This window comes from Sapajus apella, unplaced genomic scaffold (assembly GCF_009761245.1).
Source record: "Sapajus apella isolate SASKATOON/1434 unplaced genomic scaffold, GSC_monkey_1.0 scaffold1, whole genome shotgun sequence".
Classification (NCBI taxonomy): Eukaryota; Metazoa; Chordata; class Mammalia; order Primates; family Cebidae; genus Sapajus; species Sapajus apella.
Window position 1 is genome coordinate 45,786,770 of NW_022436941.1, and position 18,223 is coordinate 45,804,992.

Below are 18,223 nucleotides of genomic sequence, written 5' to 3' on the forward strand. Positions count from 1 at the left end.
AAGCCACTGTGCCCGGCCTAAGATTAGCTTTTAAAAATATCACATGGGCGAGCCGGGCACGGTGGCTTACACCTGTAACCCCTGCACTTTGGGAGGCCGAGATGGGTGGATCATAAGGTAGGAGTTCGAGACCAGCCTGGCTAACGGTGAAATCCCATGTCTACTTAAAATACAAAAATTAGCCGGCCATGGTGGCGTGTACCTGTGATCACAGTTACTTGGGAGGCTGAGGCAGGAGAATTGATTGAACTTGGGAAGTGGAGGTGGCAGTGAGCCAAGATCACACCACTGTGCTCCAGTGACAGAGTAAGACTCTGTCTCCAAAAAGAAAAAGAAAAAAAATTTACATGGGCATAATTCTAAATGTTAACTTTGATTCATAATAAATACAAGAGAATTCCAATAAGGCAACCTATTGTATCAATACATATAGAATGATCCACATTATTTTTACAGGCTTGAAACTACAACACATGTATTATATGATTATATCATTATTCAGTCATTTAGTTAACCAAATCACATGTATAGACATTAGGATTTTTTCAGTTTCTTTTCTTTGTATACTTGTGTGAATGTCTTTGAAAGTCTTATTCCTTGAAGTGATATTCTTGGACCACAGAGTAAACTAATTTAAATTTTGATACATATTACTCAAATTGCCCTCCAAAACAAATATACCTTTAAGTACAAATATTCAGAAGCATGAATCTCTAGGTTGATGCATGTATTCATTGAGACATCAAGCCATTAATTATGATTTTTTAAATGGCTTGAAATCCCTGTGTTGGCCTGACTCCTCCTGCATTATCTTCTCATTGCTGCAAAAAAAGGCGTAGACAAAAGGCATGGGAGTGAGGGATGGCCATCTGATGCTCAATGTCCTGTAGCTATTAGGAGCTTTTGAGCCAAACAGACTTGTCTTTGCATTCCAGCTTTGCCACCTGGCAGTTATTAACCTTGGATAGGTGGTTTTTCTGCTAGGAGTGTCTAGTCATTTAATCTGGAAGATGGAGATGATAATAAGACCTTCCTCATAGCATCTAAGTATTAATATGATACATGTATTCATTTAGTATTAATATGGCTATTATACATAGTATCTGGTGTAAACCAATTGCTTTGTTATTACCTTTATTTAAAACATATACATATATACACATTTATAGTATTGTACTGAGAAGGTGACTTGCTGTCATGTTAATGTGGTGTTCTCAAACATCACTATACAGCAAATGGCTGCATTTCTTTTATTTTTAAATCAACTGCACAATGAGCACTTTGTTTTATCTTTAATGTGCCACATATAATGTTCTCTGAAAGTGCTATATTAATTTTTTTCCATTTAAAAATAAAAGTAATGAAATAAGATGGAATTAAAGTATCCAGAGATCTCTTTTGTTTATCATGATGATTCCAACAGTCACTATGTGTGTAGATTACTAGATCCAGCTCCAGCACTGATCTAGCCCTCGAAATTCATACTTCTAGAGTTAAATGCCTCCTTGTTTGGTCCCTTGGTTATTCGACAGGCACTCCAAACACCACATGGATAAACCGGAACTCCTCATCGTTTCCCAGATCGCCCCTCCTCTTCCCCAGTCTAAGTTAATGCTGTTAATAATCACTCAGCCAGAAACTATGACTCTTTCTCCCCTTCTGCCCTGCTCCCCACCATCAAAAGAATCACTGAGATTTTTAATTTTGCCTGTTCACCTAAATATTTCCAAGACTATCTCCTCTCCATTTCTACCATCAAGGCCTCATTTAGGTCTTTATTATCGCTCATTTGGACTTAATGTTAAAATAGTTTTGTTTTGTTTTGTAATTGGTTTCTCTACCCTTATTCTTGCTTTCCTCTAAGACATCTGCCAAGCACACTGTACTCCCCTATTTAAAGCTCTTCAGTGGCTCCTCATCACTGTCATCATAAAGCTTCAGAGGCTAGGTTTTGGAAAGCAAGTCTTCCTTGACCTAGCACCTGCATTCTTTAGTCTCATTTCATGCCTCTCCCCACCTCATATTTTTCACTCTTCAGTAACGCTGAACTGACAGAAAGCTTTGCTCATGATGTGTGTGCCACCTCTTACTCTCTTCCTCCCCTTCTTTGCCTAATTCCTATTGATCCTTTATGACAGCTCATGTGTCATTTCTTCTAAGAAGCTTTTTCTGAGCTACAGCCCCTAATCCACACTTGCAGAGCATCTCCATATGACTTTCTCAAAGCTTAGCATATTCTATTAACATATCTAGTTAGGGAACTGTCTCCTCATATGGACTGTAAGCACCTCGGGGACAAGAATTATTTTCTTCAGTACCGAATTCACTGCCTAATACATGACAGGAGTTCAATGAATATCTTTTTAACTGAACCATTTTCTTAAATCAGTATCTGGAAGTTTAATAATGTGTATTGGTACTAGCCAGCGAAATAACTTATTAATTGAGCCCCAACTATTTAAAAAATATTGTACTAAGATGAATGGGGATTCCAGAAAGTGTAAGACCCTTGGTCCCCCCTAGATTGGGAAATAAAATATGAATATATGAAAAATTGCTGAAGTTACACAGACAAGCAGTTGCAGAGTTCTGAGATTTCAGGAAGTAGGGGTTCCTTCTAACTTCTGTCCAGGGTGATCAAGATGAAATGGAACTGTGTTGGTTGCAAGGTGGGCAGGAGCTGAAGAAGCTGAAAATGAATTGATGAACAACAGTGTTCACTTTCTGGTGCTTTCCTGAAATGCAGGTGGGGAATGCTGGCTCAGAAATAGAATTTCAACATGGGGGATGTTCACATAACGGAGAGTGTACTCAAACAGAAACAAAACCTGGGCCTTGTTTCTCAGGTCTTCTGGCTTCTTCTATCCTGTCACTCAACCCTGAGAGTTCCACATGATGTCTGATTCTGTACCTCAGTCCCACTCTCCATCCCAGCTCCACTCTGGAGCAACTAATCATATTTCTTTTGAGGAAACTGCTTTACCATGAGCAATTTTTTCTGAAGTTTGAAATCAATTTAAAGCCTGATTTTATGTGGTGTCTTCATGTGTCTTCAAATCTAGGAGGTTAAAAAAAAAGGTGAACCCACAAAGCAATACGGGGAGAAAAACCTTATAAGACCATATGAAATTAATTACCAAATGATTTGTTATAAGACTTTAAATACATTAGGAATTCAGGGAAGGGAGATTTTAGTGTAAAGAAGAGCAAGCTAGAAAAACCTCATGACGATTTGGACTCGAGTTTGGCTGTGGGTAGACCTTGCACAGGCAGAAGTAAAAGGATCTTCCCTTGCAGTTCAGACAATACGAGCAGTAGAGATTACAGTGACTTATTGGAGCTAGTGAAGAAAACTGTGGCACATAGGAGCTATTCTATAAATAATTAATGAAGGCATTAGCCAGGACTCTGAACTTAGAAGTGACATCTCTGTCCTTCCATTTCTCATCTCTGCTTTTTATGCTGAAAAGGGAAGGGTGTTAATTAAAAGAAGGCTGTGGTAGATTACACAATAGAAGAAAGAGCTAAATAATTAAACAATTAAGCCTCTGGAAGAATGGGAACCAGAGAATTTCTGTAGACCTGAGCAACAGGATCTTAGCCTTCGACTGTATTTAATCATCCGTTGTTTTGGTTTCTCCCTGCGCGATGACTTCACTCTGACAAGTTTCTCCACTCAGTGGGTACATGGCTCCTGGCAGTTTCTTGCTCATATCCTAACAGCCTCCTGGTACCTCAGTTTAGAGAGTCTCAGGGAAGCCTTCTGATTGGCCCAGGAATAAGCTTGTTATTAGAAAAGCGAAAGGAGTGCTGGGCACACAAAAACTATGTTAAATAAAAAATGGACAACTGAATGAATGATAAGCTATGATACCTAGCCTAAGAAGAGATTACAAGAGTCTTGAAAACCAGTCTTTGATGTTTAAATTACACACGGTAGCTGTTAAAGGCAGAAAAATAACTTGATAGAAGTGTTTAAGAAATAGAACTTGTCCAGTTATGTGTAAGATTACCTGACTGGTGAGAAGGATATAAAGAAACCACCTAGAAGAATATTCCCCCCACTCCACTGCTTGGAAATCCTAGTGTGAATTTTAATGAATGTTTATGCTGAGGTGAAGCCATAACCATTGAGAACAGGATGGCTAGGTGAGAATACAAAGAATTAATACAAAGAAGCAACAGAGTAATTGCTCTCAGAGTGTGGTTTCCAAATCCACAGCAGCGTCACCCAGAATAAGCTAGAAATGTGAACCCTCAGGTTCCTCACCTGACTTACTGAGTCACAAACAGTGGGAGTGAACCTGGCAATCTCTGTGTTAACAAGCTCGCCAGGTGATTCTGATGCCTACTGAAGTTTGATACCAACATGGCATACTTTCAACTGGTGTCCAAAAGTAATTGCGGTTTTTGCATTAAAAGTTGAAAGTATGGATTATTGCCTTCATTCTGTATTCAATAGAAGGAAGAGATAAATAATTAAATAACAATTATTGGGGCCAGATTGTCTTCATTCAAGTACTGGCTCTGTGACTTTTTTTTTTATATGTTACTATTTTATTTTGGGGCTGCGACTTTTGAGCTTTGTGACCCTGAGCAATTTATTTAACTTTTTCGTGTCTTAGAGGTAAATTGTAATATTAGTGCTTTCCACCTATTTATGCTAATTCTCTAATATAAATTAATATAAATATATATAAATATATAATGTTAGAGTAAGCATTATATAATTACTTTCTGTCATTAACATTGGTAGAACTTGGTGTTTGAAGGGAATACACAAATAAAAGATGATTCTGGCTGAAGTGTGCATTGGCTCTCATTGGTGGCCAAAAATTGTCCGTATTATTCCAAATGAATCTCACAGATTGAAACTGTTAATATAAATCACCTTCCGATTGCTAGTTTTCTCACAGTGGATTTACTTTGTCACTCACTAGTAAGTAACTTACTTTCTCTGACCCTCAGTTTCCTCATTATGGTTTTAATGAAGATTAGAAACAACATATATAAAGTTCTTACCATATAGTATGTGTTCAGTAAATGGTAACTCTTAATTAATGCCATGCCAAACCCTATTAATCTCAATAGGGAAGGCTCCAAGTTCAAGAGGCCGAAGAAGAGACTCAGGGCCAACAGATGAGACATGGGATTTTATCAGGGGCTCACAGACAGGGGAGAGAGTTCAGTGACGGTGGGCTGGGCAGGAAAACTGCAGCGGCTTGCAAAACACCATGCTATTTTTGCAGTATTTTCATTTAATACCCTCCCTGCTAACAACCTCCACCTGGCAACCTTCATTTAACCCAAAACTCAGGGCCTCAATCCCCTGTATAGCCTGGCCCATGTTCCACGGGACAGGCTGGGAACTCAGATGTTTATCATTGATAAAGAATAAGTCTTTGGCTTAGCCACTCCGGATTGTCTAGCTCCTAACACACACTCAGGTTCTTCTGCCACACAGAGACACTCGAAGGGTATGTGTACATTATTGCTATCAGGTGCATTTACCCTACCATTACTCTTATCTCTATTTCATTATCTCACCTCCCTGCTTTTTACTGGTTTCTCCCTTTGTGTGTCAATAATCTACGACTGTTCTCTCTTTTGCATTTTTTCTATTTGCTGTGGGCAGGGGTTGACAAACATTTTCTGTAAAGGATAAATAATAAATATTTTAGGCTTTGCAGCCCATAAGGTAGGTCCCTGTTTCAGCTACTTCACTTTGCCATTGTAGTGTGAAGTAGCCATAGATCAGTGGGGTGGTGTTTCAGTGACACTTTGTGGACACTGTAACTTGAATTTTAAGTAATATTTCACATGTTGTGAAATATTCTCCTTTTGATTTTTTTCCTCCATCCATTTACAAAGAGAAAAGCCATGTTTAGCTTACAAATTGCACCAAAATAGGCTGTGGGCCAGATTTGCCCCATCAGCTGTCATGTGCTGACCTTTCTTTGGGGGTACTGCCTCTCTCCTAGCCTCTCACTAAACTTTCCCTTTTTCTCCCTTCCTATCTATTGTTGTCTTCCCTTCTTCATCACAACCCAGCCACCAATAACACTGAATCTAAAATGCAATCTAAGTGAATTTTTAAATTTTTGTGTTTATTAAACAAAGCTTTATGTGTTTATTGTAATATAAAAATTAAGTCTAAGATTTGTCTATATATTCAAAGAAAACTAAGTTGCTTAATTTCGCATGTATTTTATATTGATTTTTTTCAATTAAAGAATTCCCATGAAACAAACCATAATGAGCCCAGTATTAACCAGTTATATCAAAATAGGATGACAGTCAACTCTGGATATTTTCCGCAGTTAGTTTCTTATCCAGACTTTTTTCAATACTGAGTTTTTCTTATGTATCAAGTGTGATGTCTTTCTTTTTGCCTGAACTAAAATAGTTAAAGAGAAGTAAATTTATTCTCATGAGCCTCAGATGGCCATAGGAGATGATGGGGACTGATGGGGTATGGCTCTCCTTAGTCACCCCACTCTGCTTTCAGATCTAATTTTGTACCTGTCTCCTGTCACTGCAGGTGATGCATGTCACATGGTGCCTTGTGCATTACAGGCACAAAGTAAATCTTCTATTGAATTAGCAAGTGAAGCCTACTTAAAGATGCTTTTTGTAGATTATGGGCCTTTTGAGGAAAAAGATAATGTCTGCCACCAACGGGCTGCAAAGTCATATTTGGAATTTGAAGGCAATAGGTCTTTACCTTTATAGGTGAATAACTATTGTTTAGGAGAAGAAGGCAGCTAGAAAGATAAGATTTACTATAAAATTTACAAAGCGCCCACATGTCTTCTCTACCTCTCAGGCCTTCCCTACTCTTTTAGAATAATAAGCTCATGAGTATAGCTTTTCAGGTGGGCACTAGGGATTTCTATTATCACCGTGGCTATCTCTTTTCATATTAATTTTAACATACATTCATGAGCATTATAATTTTCCTACTTGATAAAAAATAGTGTGAAGGGAATATTTTTCAGTATCGATGAGGAGAAATGTTCACTCTCTTTTGTAAGGCTGTGATTCATTGGAAGGTATATTAGGAAATACACTCAGCAGGTGTCATAACTAAAATCCATGTTTTTGATGATGGCATTATTTTTATTCGAGTGCTAAATTTTTAAAATTATTTTTTAACATATTAAGAGCTGATAATGTAACTTCCCTCTCATGGCATATTTCCTTTAAAAAATGAAATATCAATTCTCAGGTTCAACCTTAGGCTATAGTAAAAATGAATTGTTAACTGAGTTTTAAGTCTTTTCCACAGGTTAATTTTTAGTCATGATATGAGAAAGTAACACATATGATAAGAGATATAATTAACTGAACTCTTGCAAAATTTGAGACCAAGAAAGGAATACTAGGAAGATATTTCATTAATAATGTACCATTAGCATATAGTACTTAAAATTTAAAACCCATTTTATTACACTAGAGATGTCTTTTTATTAGGATGTTCCCTGAAAGAGTCAGCATATCTAAGTATTTACAACTAGGAGTTAAACCAGCATAAAGCAAAAGTCAGCTGAGAAAATATTCAGAAATTTGCCCTGGGTACAGTTCTCAGTTCTGGCTGAATTCAAATGTAAGCCATTCTTTGATTAGCAGCTTCAACTAACAGTGGCCTAACTGGCCACATCAGGAGTTAGATATTCTTTCTCATGTTCTTAGTCAACAAAAGAAAATAAGAAGGATTAAATATAGGAGAAGGACAAGAGTATTATATCCTTGGCAAATGAGCAAGAAGTCAGATTTCTTGCTAATGTAATACTGACAGGTTTTGCCAGAGAAGAGGAAATGGAGTGTGGGAGAATTTTGTTATCATTGAGCAGTAAGTTTAGGTAACATCCAGTGGAGCCAGCATTGGCCTGGGAATCATAAAAGGGTAAGAATAGAAGCAGTGTCTTTTCAGTTTTTCTCATTGACCCAGAAGAATAGCTTCAGGGTGACTCTATCTTCATTCTTTTTAGCCACTTAGATTTCTCTTGGTATGTGAAACAAAGGGATATTTACAGTCTGGACCCCTCAAAGGAAAGAGAAAACTTCCCTGTTACGTAGGGCCTTTCAGCGGGTTGGGAGGATTTATTTCAAACCCAGTGGTTCTCTCTGTCTATACATCCACCTCTCTTTAGATCGTGATTACTAACCCTATCAATGGGTGCAAATTTTAGTGTACAACTAGAGCACAGAGAAAGAAGATATAAAAAAAATGCAGATAGTGTATGTACTAGCAATTTAGTCTCCTCTGATAGATGATTTTGGTTATCATGTACCTCTATGGAAGCAGTTGCCACTTTGCACTAATCAGTGTATTTGTCTAAGTTCCTGAAAGAGTGACACCATTACTTTTCAGTATATCCCATCACTTTACCCAAGGCCTATATTGTAATAAGCTAATAGAATTATCTGTGTAAATGTGTTAAGACATTTAATTTTATGAAATGGGAAGAGTGATTAATTTCTGAGGTAGAAGCTGGAAAGGACTTATTCTTGCAAAGGGAAGTAGAAACTTCAGCTCTCCTGAGTGAGAGGGAGATTTATAGTCTATTTCTGATAAAGTCAGACCAGATCAAGGCAGAGGGCCTTAGCCAGATGATCAGTAGAACTCTAAGGACTGAGAAACTGTTGGAATTATATGCAAAACATCCTTCTATGAACATAGATGCATAGCTTATATTAGATTCTAAAAGAGATAAAGATCACATGCATACACATAAAACCAGTGTTTCGAAGAATTGACACAGTAAAGATGCAATAGAAGGTCTTGGAATGGGGCTGCCATTCAACTTCATGAATGTTAACCTTAGAGACGGGGTCAATTAAATAACAATATTTAAAGTAATTTATAGTGAAATAGGTCTCTGACATGGTGTTTATCATTATTACTCTCCAAAATATTTCCTGTTAAAATTGTCATACAGTAATTAATGTGAAACTCATTTAGTATTTTACTAAAAGAAGCATGTTTACAGTGGAGGGGGAGAAAGCCAATTAGAATAAGTTAAAAGCAGTTGGTTTTGTCTCTAACTCTCACTAATGATACCCCAAATAGACCATTTTGAAACTATTCATTCATGTAGGCACCATGATGGATAATGGGAATGCAATCACGGAGAACGAAGATCTCTGCCTATAAGGAGTTTAAAGTTTGAGAGACACCTTTCAAACTAACCATTACAATGTGACATGGTTAGCACTAAAATGAAGGGTTGTGCAAGGTAAAATAGGAAGGATCATGGAAAACAAGATCCTGACCTGGCTTGGGGTCTGAGGGCAGGCTTCTCAGAGGAGATGAGAGTAAAATCTAGCATTTGTATAGCAAGTACTACCTCCCAAGAACAGTTCTAATGTATTAACTCAGTTCAACCTCATATACCATTGAGACATAAAGAGACTAAGTAACTTGTCCAAAGCTGTCGTATTAGTAGGGCCAGTGCCCAGATTTGAAGCCAGGCCATCTGGCTACAGCTTCTGTGTGTTAGCCCTTCTGCTATGCCACCTCTGTGCTTCAGGTAACAATGCTATAAATAAATGTATGATAAAACTAGTGGAGGGGTGGGGAGATCAGAAGTGGGGAAGGACAGGGAGACGAGGAGGAGTCCAATTTCTAGCTTCCGAGAGTTAAATGTTTTCTAAATTCACATTCAGATTCATTTACATTCATGAGGCTCAGCTTCCTTAATAGTGCCTTCTTCATTCTCTCACCATTTAGAAGAGGGATCCTCACACTTATCTGTGGATTATCTGAATTTCTACATATTCAGCTTGTGTTGGGTTACATTTTCACTTAACTTCGTAGACACTCAGTTCATTCTTTTAGTCATTTATCCACTCAAGTTATTTCAAAAATTTACCTTGTTTATATTGGATGGGACATATGGAAGCCTCCTCAAAAGAGATGACAAGTAAGAAATTCAGTTCTGCAAACTAAGATGTAAATATTCCTTGTCTTAGTTTTACTCCCATTTCTTTTCTAGTCATATACATTTGCAAAAGAAGTACAAATTATAATAATAATGTCTCAAGAAAAGGTGAAAAACATGATGAAAACAATGCCTGCAGGTCCTCCATGCTTTTCTAGCTACTTGTTAGGCTTATATGACACAGAAGGCCCTTTACAAACTCAGGGTCATGGTGTTTGCATTCTGTTCTTCCCCCTGCTGTTCCATGGAACTTCCATGGAACTAAGCATGCGAGGCCTGAAGAGTCAGGCCATTGCTATCCATTCAGTGGGCTCCAGAGTCCTACCTGCTCTCAGGAAGTGACTTGGGTTCTGGGAGAAGTACTGCTTATAATTTGTTCCTATGTGGTCCTTGCTGACTTCATATTATATTGTTTAAAACTTTTCTTTACTGGAGCAAATATCTTCCATTTGGATTATGTCATAAGTTTCATCTGGAATAAGACTTTCAATAGCATTTGTGTGTCACCTCTTTTTACATCACTTGTCTGGTGGCACTGAGAATACCTCTTCATTGAAAATGGATCCATTTACAGTCAATAATAGAGTGGCTAATGTTTGTTTTTCTTGGGAAAACTGAAATGCGCCCCTTTTTTCCTTTTATACTGATCCTCCAGCTCCAGATTATCTGATTTTGTGGCTTCTCATTTTCTCCTGTATCTTACCACTATTATTAACAAGAATTCTGTTGCTAATAGCTTTGGAAAATAATATGTGTGCTTTCAGCTACTACCTGTATTTTTATGGTTTGTCTGATTTAGCTGGACTTTGATATTTATTTCAAATGCTGCTTTGTTGCAGAGCAAATGTGAGGGGCTCTAATGTCCCTCTAGATTTCCTTTCCATGTCCTAAATTTATCCAGAAGAGAATAGAGTTAATACTTGAACTAGGTATAACTAACATTTAACACTTTTAAGTGTATAATCTGTACTCTATATTCTTTATGCGTGAAATACCTATAGATATGTGTATGTGTATGTGTCTAGACACATATGTATAATACCTATAACTATATGGTTTTACAAATATATATAGACAGAGAAGAAGACATTTTTTTAAATATAGGATAACAGTTTTGTAAATATCTGTGCACATTTTTATGGTAAATTTTTTTTCCTAAAGTGTATTTTATATTTTTAACACACAAAAGTCATATTTTAGAATAAATTATATCAATATACCCTATCAAGTTCCCAGCCCATCATTGTTTCTCTAGCGTTTTGCACGCGCTTTTTATTTTAGAAGTAATCTTCAAATTTATCTTGTCAAACAGAATACTATAAGGAGTGTTTATAGAATACCGTAAATGTTTATTTATGAACTTACATCCATAATTATTTATTGCTTTAAAGAATACATTTTAGGTTTTGGTATAAAATCTTACTTTGTTCTGGCCTGAACCTCACTATTTCTAGGATCCATGGGATTTCATTCATTTTGGTTTTTTTAAATCAGCTTTTTGAGTACCCTAAGAGATTATTCTGGGTTCTGAGGTACTATGGGTTCTGAGATCTTTAGCCTCATGGAAATCATTTTATATTTGTGATGACTGTGTCTAAGAAACTTAAACTATTCTTTAGCTTCTTTTTCCCCTAACTGCAGTTCTTCTTTTGCCCAGGGCAAATATGTAGGAGATATTCTTAGAAATTTCCTACAGATTTTCCATGCTTCTTCCAGAAATAAAAAAGTCATAAATTTCTTGACATGGAAAAAGTGGAGTATTTTTGGTTTTGGTTTTCGAGACAGAGTCTCTATCACTCAGGCTTGAGTGCAGTAGCATGATCTCGGCTCACTGCAACCTCTGCCTCCGGAATTCAAGAGATTCTCATGCCTCAGCCTCCTGAGTAGACTGCAGGTGCACGCCATTACATCCGGCTAATTTTTGTATTATTAGTAGAGATGGGTTTCACTGTGTTGGCCAGGCTGGTGTTAAACTCATGACCTCGGATGACCCACCCGCCTCGGCCTCCCAAAGTACTGGAATTACAGGTGTGAGCCACCATGGCCAGCCAAAAAAGTAGAGTTTTTTTTTTTTTTTTTTAAGTCATGGTGTTTTATGCAATAACAACTTTTTGGTTGACTTCTAAGACCCAAATCTAGGTTTTTTTGGTGCATACAGAGTAATTTTTAACCATAAGGGTTTTTATCTAAAGCTCATGAACCCTTCAGAAAAGACTCTCAAACCCTAGTGTACAGAAAATTCACTTGGGACACTTGCTCAAAAGTAACCCAGAAATTTGCATTTTTAATAATACAGAAGGTCCTGAACCATACAGCTCTATGAGAGCCAAAGATGGACCTCAAGTGGTTCTGTTCAGCCTTCACACTGTGACTACATGAATTGTATTCAATGAGAAGGTCTAGGAGGCTTTACAAGACTTTCCGTAGCTTCTTAAAGGGGTCTGCAAAAATACTATGATAATGTTAGAAGCAGCGGTTTACAAGTGGAAGAGGGTACCGTAAAATCATCCACACAACCAGCAACAAGAACCCACAATGAAAGGAAAATCTATAAAGCAGATATAAACACTCAAGTTGTGGAGGAATCCAGAGCAGTGTCCCCCATGCAACTGTTTTTGAGAGTATCTCAGGAGTAGATATGTACTGATTAACTTGTGTTCATTGATCAAAAAGGTTTGAGAAACACTAAGTTTAGAAAGTTTTTACTTTATTATGGAAGTAAATAGAGACTTTAATATGCTAATTCGCTTTCTGAATTACTTTAAGGAGAATTCAGTATGTAGTATTTCCCAAGCTTATTTGTTCACAGAATACTTTTCAAATGATTATCAGTTTGAGAAATGCCCTTTAGCAGAGGGAACAAACATTAGTCTCTGAGTGTAGCATAGAAATAAGTAACTTTCATTATAACTCTGTCATGAAGGAAAATTTAAATTGTTTTAAATACACTAAATAAAGCAGACTATTTTATATTGCATTTTAGAAGAATTCTTATTAAAATTATATATAAAGAAAAACCCTCAACTATCTAGTTATTACTTACGTGGACTTACTCATTTCTAGGTAATGGGAAATTAAAGATTTCTCTAAAATGAAAATTTAATTTTATCTTGATACTATTTTGGGGATTTAGGAGAAATTTATATTTCCTAAGAATCATAGAGCTCATCTTATAGCCAAACAATAGTTATTATGTCAGATATTTTACAACAATTGTTGGCAGCAGGCCAAACAGGGTTGCCTGTGTATAAACATGTATGTCCAAAACTTTAAAGCATGATAGTTCCATAGTGTTTTAAATAAATAAATAAAGGCCAGGTTGGCTTACCGGGGGAAGGAGAACTCCTGGATTGATTGTAGCCAAATAAACTTTTCAGAAGGGTGCCTGTAATCCTAGATACTCAGGAGGCTGAGACAGGAGAATCATTTGAACCCTGGAGGTAGAGGTTGCAGCAGACTGAGATGGAGCCACTTTTTTTTTTTTGAGACAGGGTCCCACTCTGTCATCAAGATTGGAGTGCAGTGGCACAATCTCGGCATACTGCAGCCTTGACTTCCCAGGCTCAGGTGATCCTCCTGCCTCTGCCTCCTAAGTAGCTGGAGCTATAGGCTTGCACCACCATGCCCAGCTAATTTTTGTTTGTTTGCTTGTTTTGGTATTTTTTGTAGAGATGGGGTTTGCCATGTTGCCCAGGCTGGCAAATAATGTTTTCTGGAGAAGTGACTTAGAGGGAAGGAGCAAACAAATAATATTGAAAAACATGGAAAGGAGATTAATTTAGCAAAGGAGAAGGTCAAGGAATCTCTGCTGGGAGAAACTCCTTCCTTATTTGGTTAACAATGAAGAGTGTAAGGGACAGAGAAACAAATGCTTAAGCAGGTAGAAATCATGAGCTAAGGTGTGATGATTAGGACACTAGTCCTATGAGATACTGTGAGGTAAAATAAGTCAAATAAGTTTGGGAAATGCTACTTCATCCTTTGTGTTTAATTTTGCTTTAATTGGCCTTTCGCAAATGAATTCATCACAGAATTATTTCCCCATAAATTAAGAAGCCGTACAATACCCCTTGGGAGAACACTGAGCTGATAGTAATAGGAAATAAAGACTACTAATTAATGGGCCTGTACCATAATCATTGGTTCTTTGGGACAAAAAAATGATTAGAATTAGGTCATATATTTTATTCTATCCTCTTGCATTATTAAGTTATAAAGATTCACTGAATTAAAAAAGGATTTCCTTTTCACTATTGTTTTATTCCTAGAGCACAAGATTCTTCTAAATCCAGGTCATAAAAGTAAGACCTCTTTATATAGAATCCTCAGACCTCGCGTAATCGTCAACAAGTAGCAGTCTTGTATAATTTTGACTCTTAAAGTATTTTAAGGCGCTTCTTTGCTTACTTTATAAACATTCACAAGACTTCCAATTTGGAATTGAGCCAGATAAACACTTCTTAAATATGCTGAATTTCTAGTCAAACTATTGAGTGTCCTTTCCTAATAAAGAATTAGGAAGGATTCTTAAAGCCTTTTAAAAATTTGGTTTATAAACATTTTAGTTGCAAAAGGAAATTTAAGGTTTAGAAGATTAAACTAGCCACTGATCTACATGAGCAAAGCTTAAGAGAAATCAAACAGACCAAATGGGAATCAAGCACCAACTAAATAAAACATAATATATTTATTCTCTTTTCACTTTGGGGCATACTATTTCTGACAAAGCCTTAGTTGTATTTGCTGCCTATACTTACGTGTGTTCTCTAGCATGCCTGTAGAAGAACAGTACACGTCAGTTAGATTTTCATGTATATGGGGCTAGTGTCAGAGATGAAACAGAGTTTTTGTATCTACTTGCAGATTTTTATAAGCCTTTTTACTATTTCAGAACAGTACTAAATTTTATAGTCTAAGTTGGTAGACAGCTCTTTCTCATATTACCTGTGAAGATACCGTGACATTTTTGGTCCTTAGGGAAAGACTATTATAGGACTACAGGTTTGATGCTAACATTTTAAAGTTTCACTGAAGTGAAGTAGATTAGCCATAAAATTGTTAGATTTCTGGAATCTTCCTTCTACATCCATGTGATGAAAGTAATCTTTTTCTTCCCCATTGAATTGCCAGACCCTATACAATTTTTGAATAGCACTTGTATTTTGTCTCCAAAGGCAATTTATGTTAAGTTTGTAGGAGTTTACAAATTTTCCAATTTATAATTAAGCTTCAAGATATTTATTAAATATACGTTTTAAGAAATGGCACTAATAAAGAAAGGTTTCTTTTAAATACTTTAAAACTCGGTCAAAAAAACCATTTAGTGATATAATCTAAAGTGAAAGCAGCAAATTGGAGTTAAAAACATGAAATAAATGAATTGTTCTCCATACTGTTAGAGAGTATAAAGTAATTTTACTATCATAATAAAATGATAGTATGACTTTACTAGTAGCATAATTAGAAGAGGACAAAAAAACTCCTTTAATTTGTATTGTTCTTATGCAAATAATAGATATCACAATTATTTTGACAAAGTTATTTTTAAACATGACTTCATGAATTACATAGTCTAGATTCAATAGCTAACTTAATTTGATTTTTGTTTTGTTTTGTTTTTGAGACGGAGTCTTGCTCTGTTGCCCAGGCGGAGTGCAGGGGCGCAATCGGCTCACTGCAACTTCCGCCTTCGGGTTCAACCGATTCTCCTGCCTCAGTCTCTGAGTAGCTGGGATTACAGGCTCAAGACACCACGCTTGGCTATATTTAGTAGTTTTAGTAGAGATGAGGTTTCACCATGTTGGTCAGGCTGGTCTCAAACTCCCGATCTCCTGATCCACCCACCTCAGCCTCCCAAAGTGCAGAGATTAAGACATGAGCCACCGCGTCCGCCTTAATTTGCTTTTTTTAAATGATAGGAACAAAACATATAAGGTCTTAAAGAATATATCTTTCATTTGTAAAATGTTTATTTTAATTTCAGATTTACAAAAAAGTTGCCAGGATAATACAAAGAATTCCCAAGTTTCCTTTACATTCGGATTTCCCAATGTTAATATTTGACCACACTTCCACTTTTGCTTTCCCTCTTTCTTTGCAAAATTTTATTTTTTCTTGAATTAAAAATAGTCTGCAGACACTCTTACATGTTTCAGTACTTCCTAAAAACAAAGAAATTCTCTTTCATAACCACAATAGTTATGTAAATCAAGAAATTAAGTCATACAATAATAGCATTTGATAATAGACTTGAGAATTGACGTAATATATTTCACCAAGTTATCCCAACAATGTCTTTTATAGCAAAATAAAATGCTGATTGTGTATTAATTTCAATTGTACTTAATGTCTATTTAGACTTCTTTAGACTAGGTCATTTCCTGGCCTTTGTGCTTCCCTCACATGACACTTCTGAAAAGTACAGACCAGGTATTTTGTTGAATGTCTCTCAATTTGGGTTTGTGTGGTATCTCCTTGTCATTAGATTCAAGTTATGCTAGACTAAGGAAAAAAAAAAGCAGAATTGCGTAAGATGTGATTTTACAACAAATCCAATTTCTTTCCATTTATAACTCTGAGAATCAATCTAATAATTTAATTGCCAAATTTGCCTCAAACAGAGTATTCATCTCCATCTTCCCAGAAGAAAAGATACTCCTAGGAGATTTTATATGTGTTTCTTAATGAACTAACTTGTATTAATTATGGAGGATCCAGTTAGTTTTTAAATGGTTTATGGAATCACATAGATCGCTCTGATATTTACTAAGAAGATAAATAAAATGCATGACAATATTGATCTTTTCTTTTCACAGTTACCCCTGAATGCCCACAAAAAGGAAGAAAGTTCTCTCTCCCCTTAGACAAAGTTGAATTCTTATCAGAGCTCATAAAATCCTTTATGAAACTGGAAAAATGTGTTCAAGAATTGTTTGAAGAACTACTTTTATCACTCAAGATACCCAGGAAGTGTTCAGGTAATATCCTCTTTTGTTTAAATTTGTAAATCTATAATTTCTCTGTGTTTTTGCTTCCTGATACTTTGAATGAAAATGATTACTTGAAAAAAAAACACATGAAAGAATTCTTTAAAGAAGCAGTCAGCGTAATGCACACCATGCATTATATATAAAAATGCACACATTTTTATCCTTCATGCTTGGCAAGCTCCTTATTTCCAATTGACAAAGCATCATACATCAATTCTGGATAATTTTTAGGTAAAATTAGATCACTTTTTCTTTTCACAGAAACACGATTAGTCTATGGAAAGAATAAGCAGACCGTATGGTCAAATATCTCTTCTTTCACTCCTAGTAGCCAGATGATCTTGAGCAGAACATTTAATCTCCTTAGACCTGAATTTTCTCATCTTTAAAATAATGACGTAGGACTATATTAAGTTATTCTTTGTTTTCTTTTAGGATTAGATGCTTGCAATTTAATATATTATAATGTTATATAGGGTTGTGAGAATTAAATGACAGTGAAAATAAAATATCTAAAGGAATGTCTAGTATGTCATAAATGATCAATAAATGTGAGTTGTTAAAATAGTAATTATAATTATGGAATATATTGTTTTTAGTTTACTCTTAACAAAATCCCTTTGAAAAAAGCCATGCCATATATACTGAATAATATTTCTAACATTAAAGGTAAAATTCAAAGGTACAATGGGTAAGGTGTGTTCTCTGTTGTCATATCTATATTCATAAAAATTTTCATTTTTCTCAGAGTGAGATGGACAAAGTTCTCCTTTGCATGATACCTATGCCATTCTAAGGAGTGTAACTATATATATTTGCTGTATCTGCAAAACAAAGTGAAGGAAGCAAATGACTAATAATTAGCCTAAAATTTTAATCCCCAAAACTGATCTCTTGGTAAAATTGCTTTAATTCAATTTGTTTATTCTTGTATTCCGTTACACATTCTGCCCATGTAAATAATGTCAGAAAAGTTATAGGGTTGGATTTTGTTTTACATTAAGCATAGTTTATTGGCCTTCTTTGTTTCAGGCAAAATTTAGGTAACACTAATATATTATAAAATTAATAGCATAGATTACTTTTTTAAATTTGGAGATAATTCGAAGAAAAAATAAAGATGGACTATATATTTCTGAAGCCAACCAAAGGAAAAAAAAAAGCCATGGGGAAAATAATAAAAATACAAGGCAGAAAATACAAGTATTAATTAAAACAGAGAATGAAAAAGTAGATTTAATTAGGAGAGAATGTGAACCTTAAAGCATCTTTTAGATAGAGTTTGACTGT

The 18,223-nt window shown here is 35.8% G+C and overlaps 1 protein-coding gene across 5 annotated transcripts in view; it reads left to right on the forward strand.

Annotated features, from left to right (window-relative positions):
- The window catches only part of KIAA0825 (KIAA0825 ortholog), a 461,146-nt gene that overhangs the window by 97,168 nt on the left and 345,755 nt on the right, over positions 1-18,223 (forward strand). For all 5 annotated transcript variants that reach the window (XM_032271836.1, XM_032271256.1, XM_032272732.1 and 2 more), the window contains one exon: positions 16,760-16,921. In XM_032271836.1, coding sequence (XP_032127727.1) covers positions 16,760-16,921 — 162 coding nt within the window. The remainder of the gene's footprint in view (positions 1-16,759; positions 16,922-18,223) is intronic.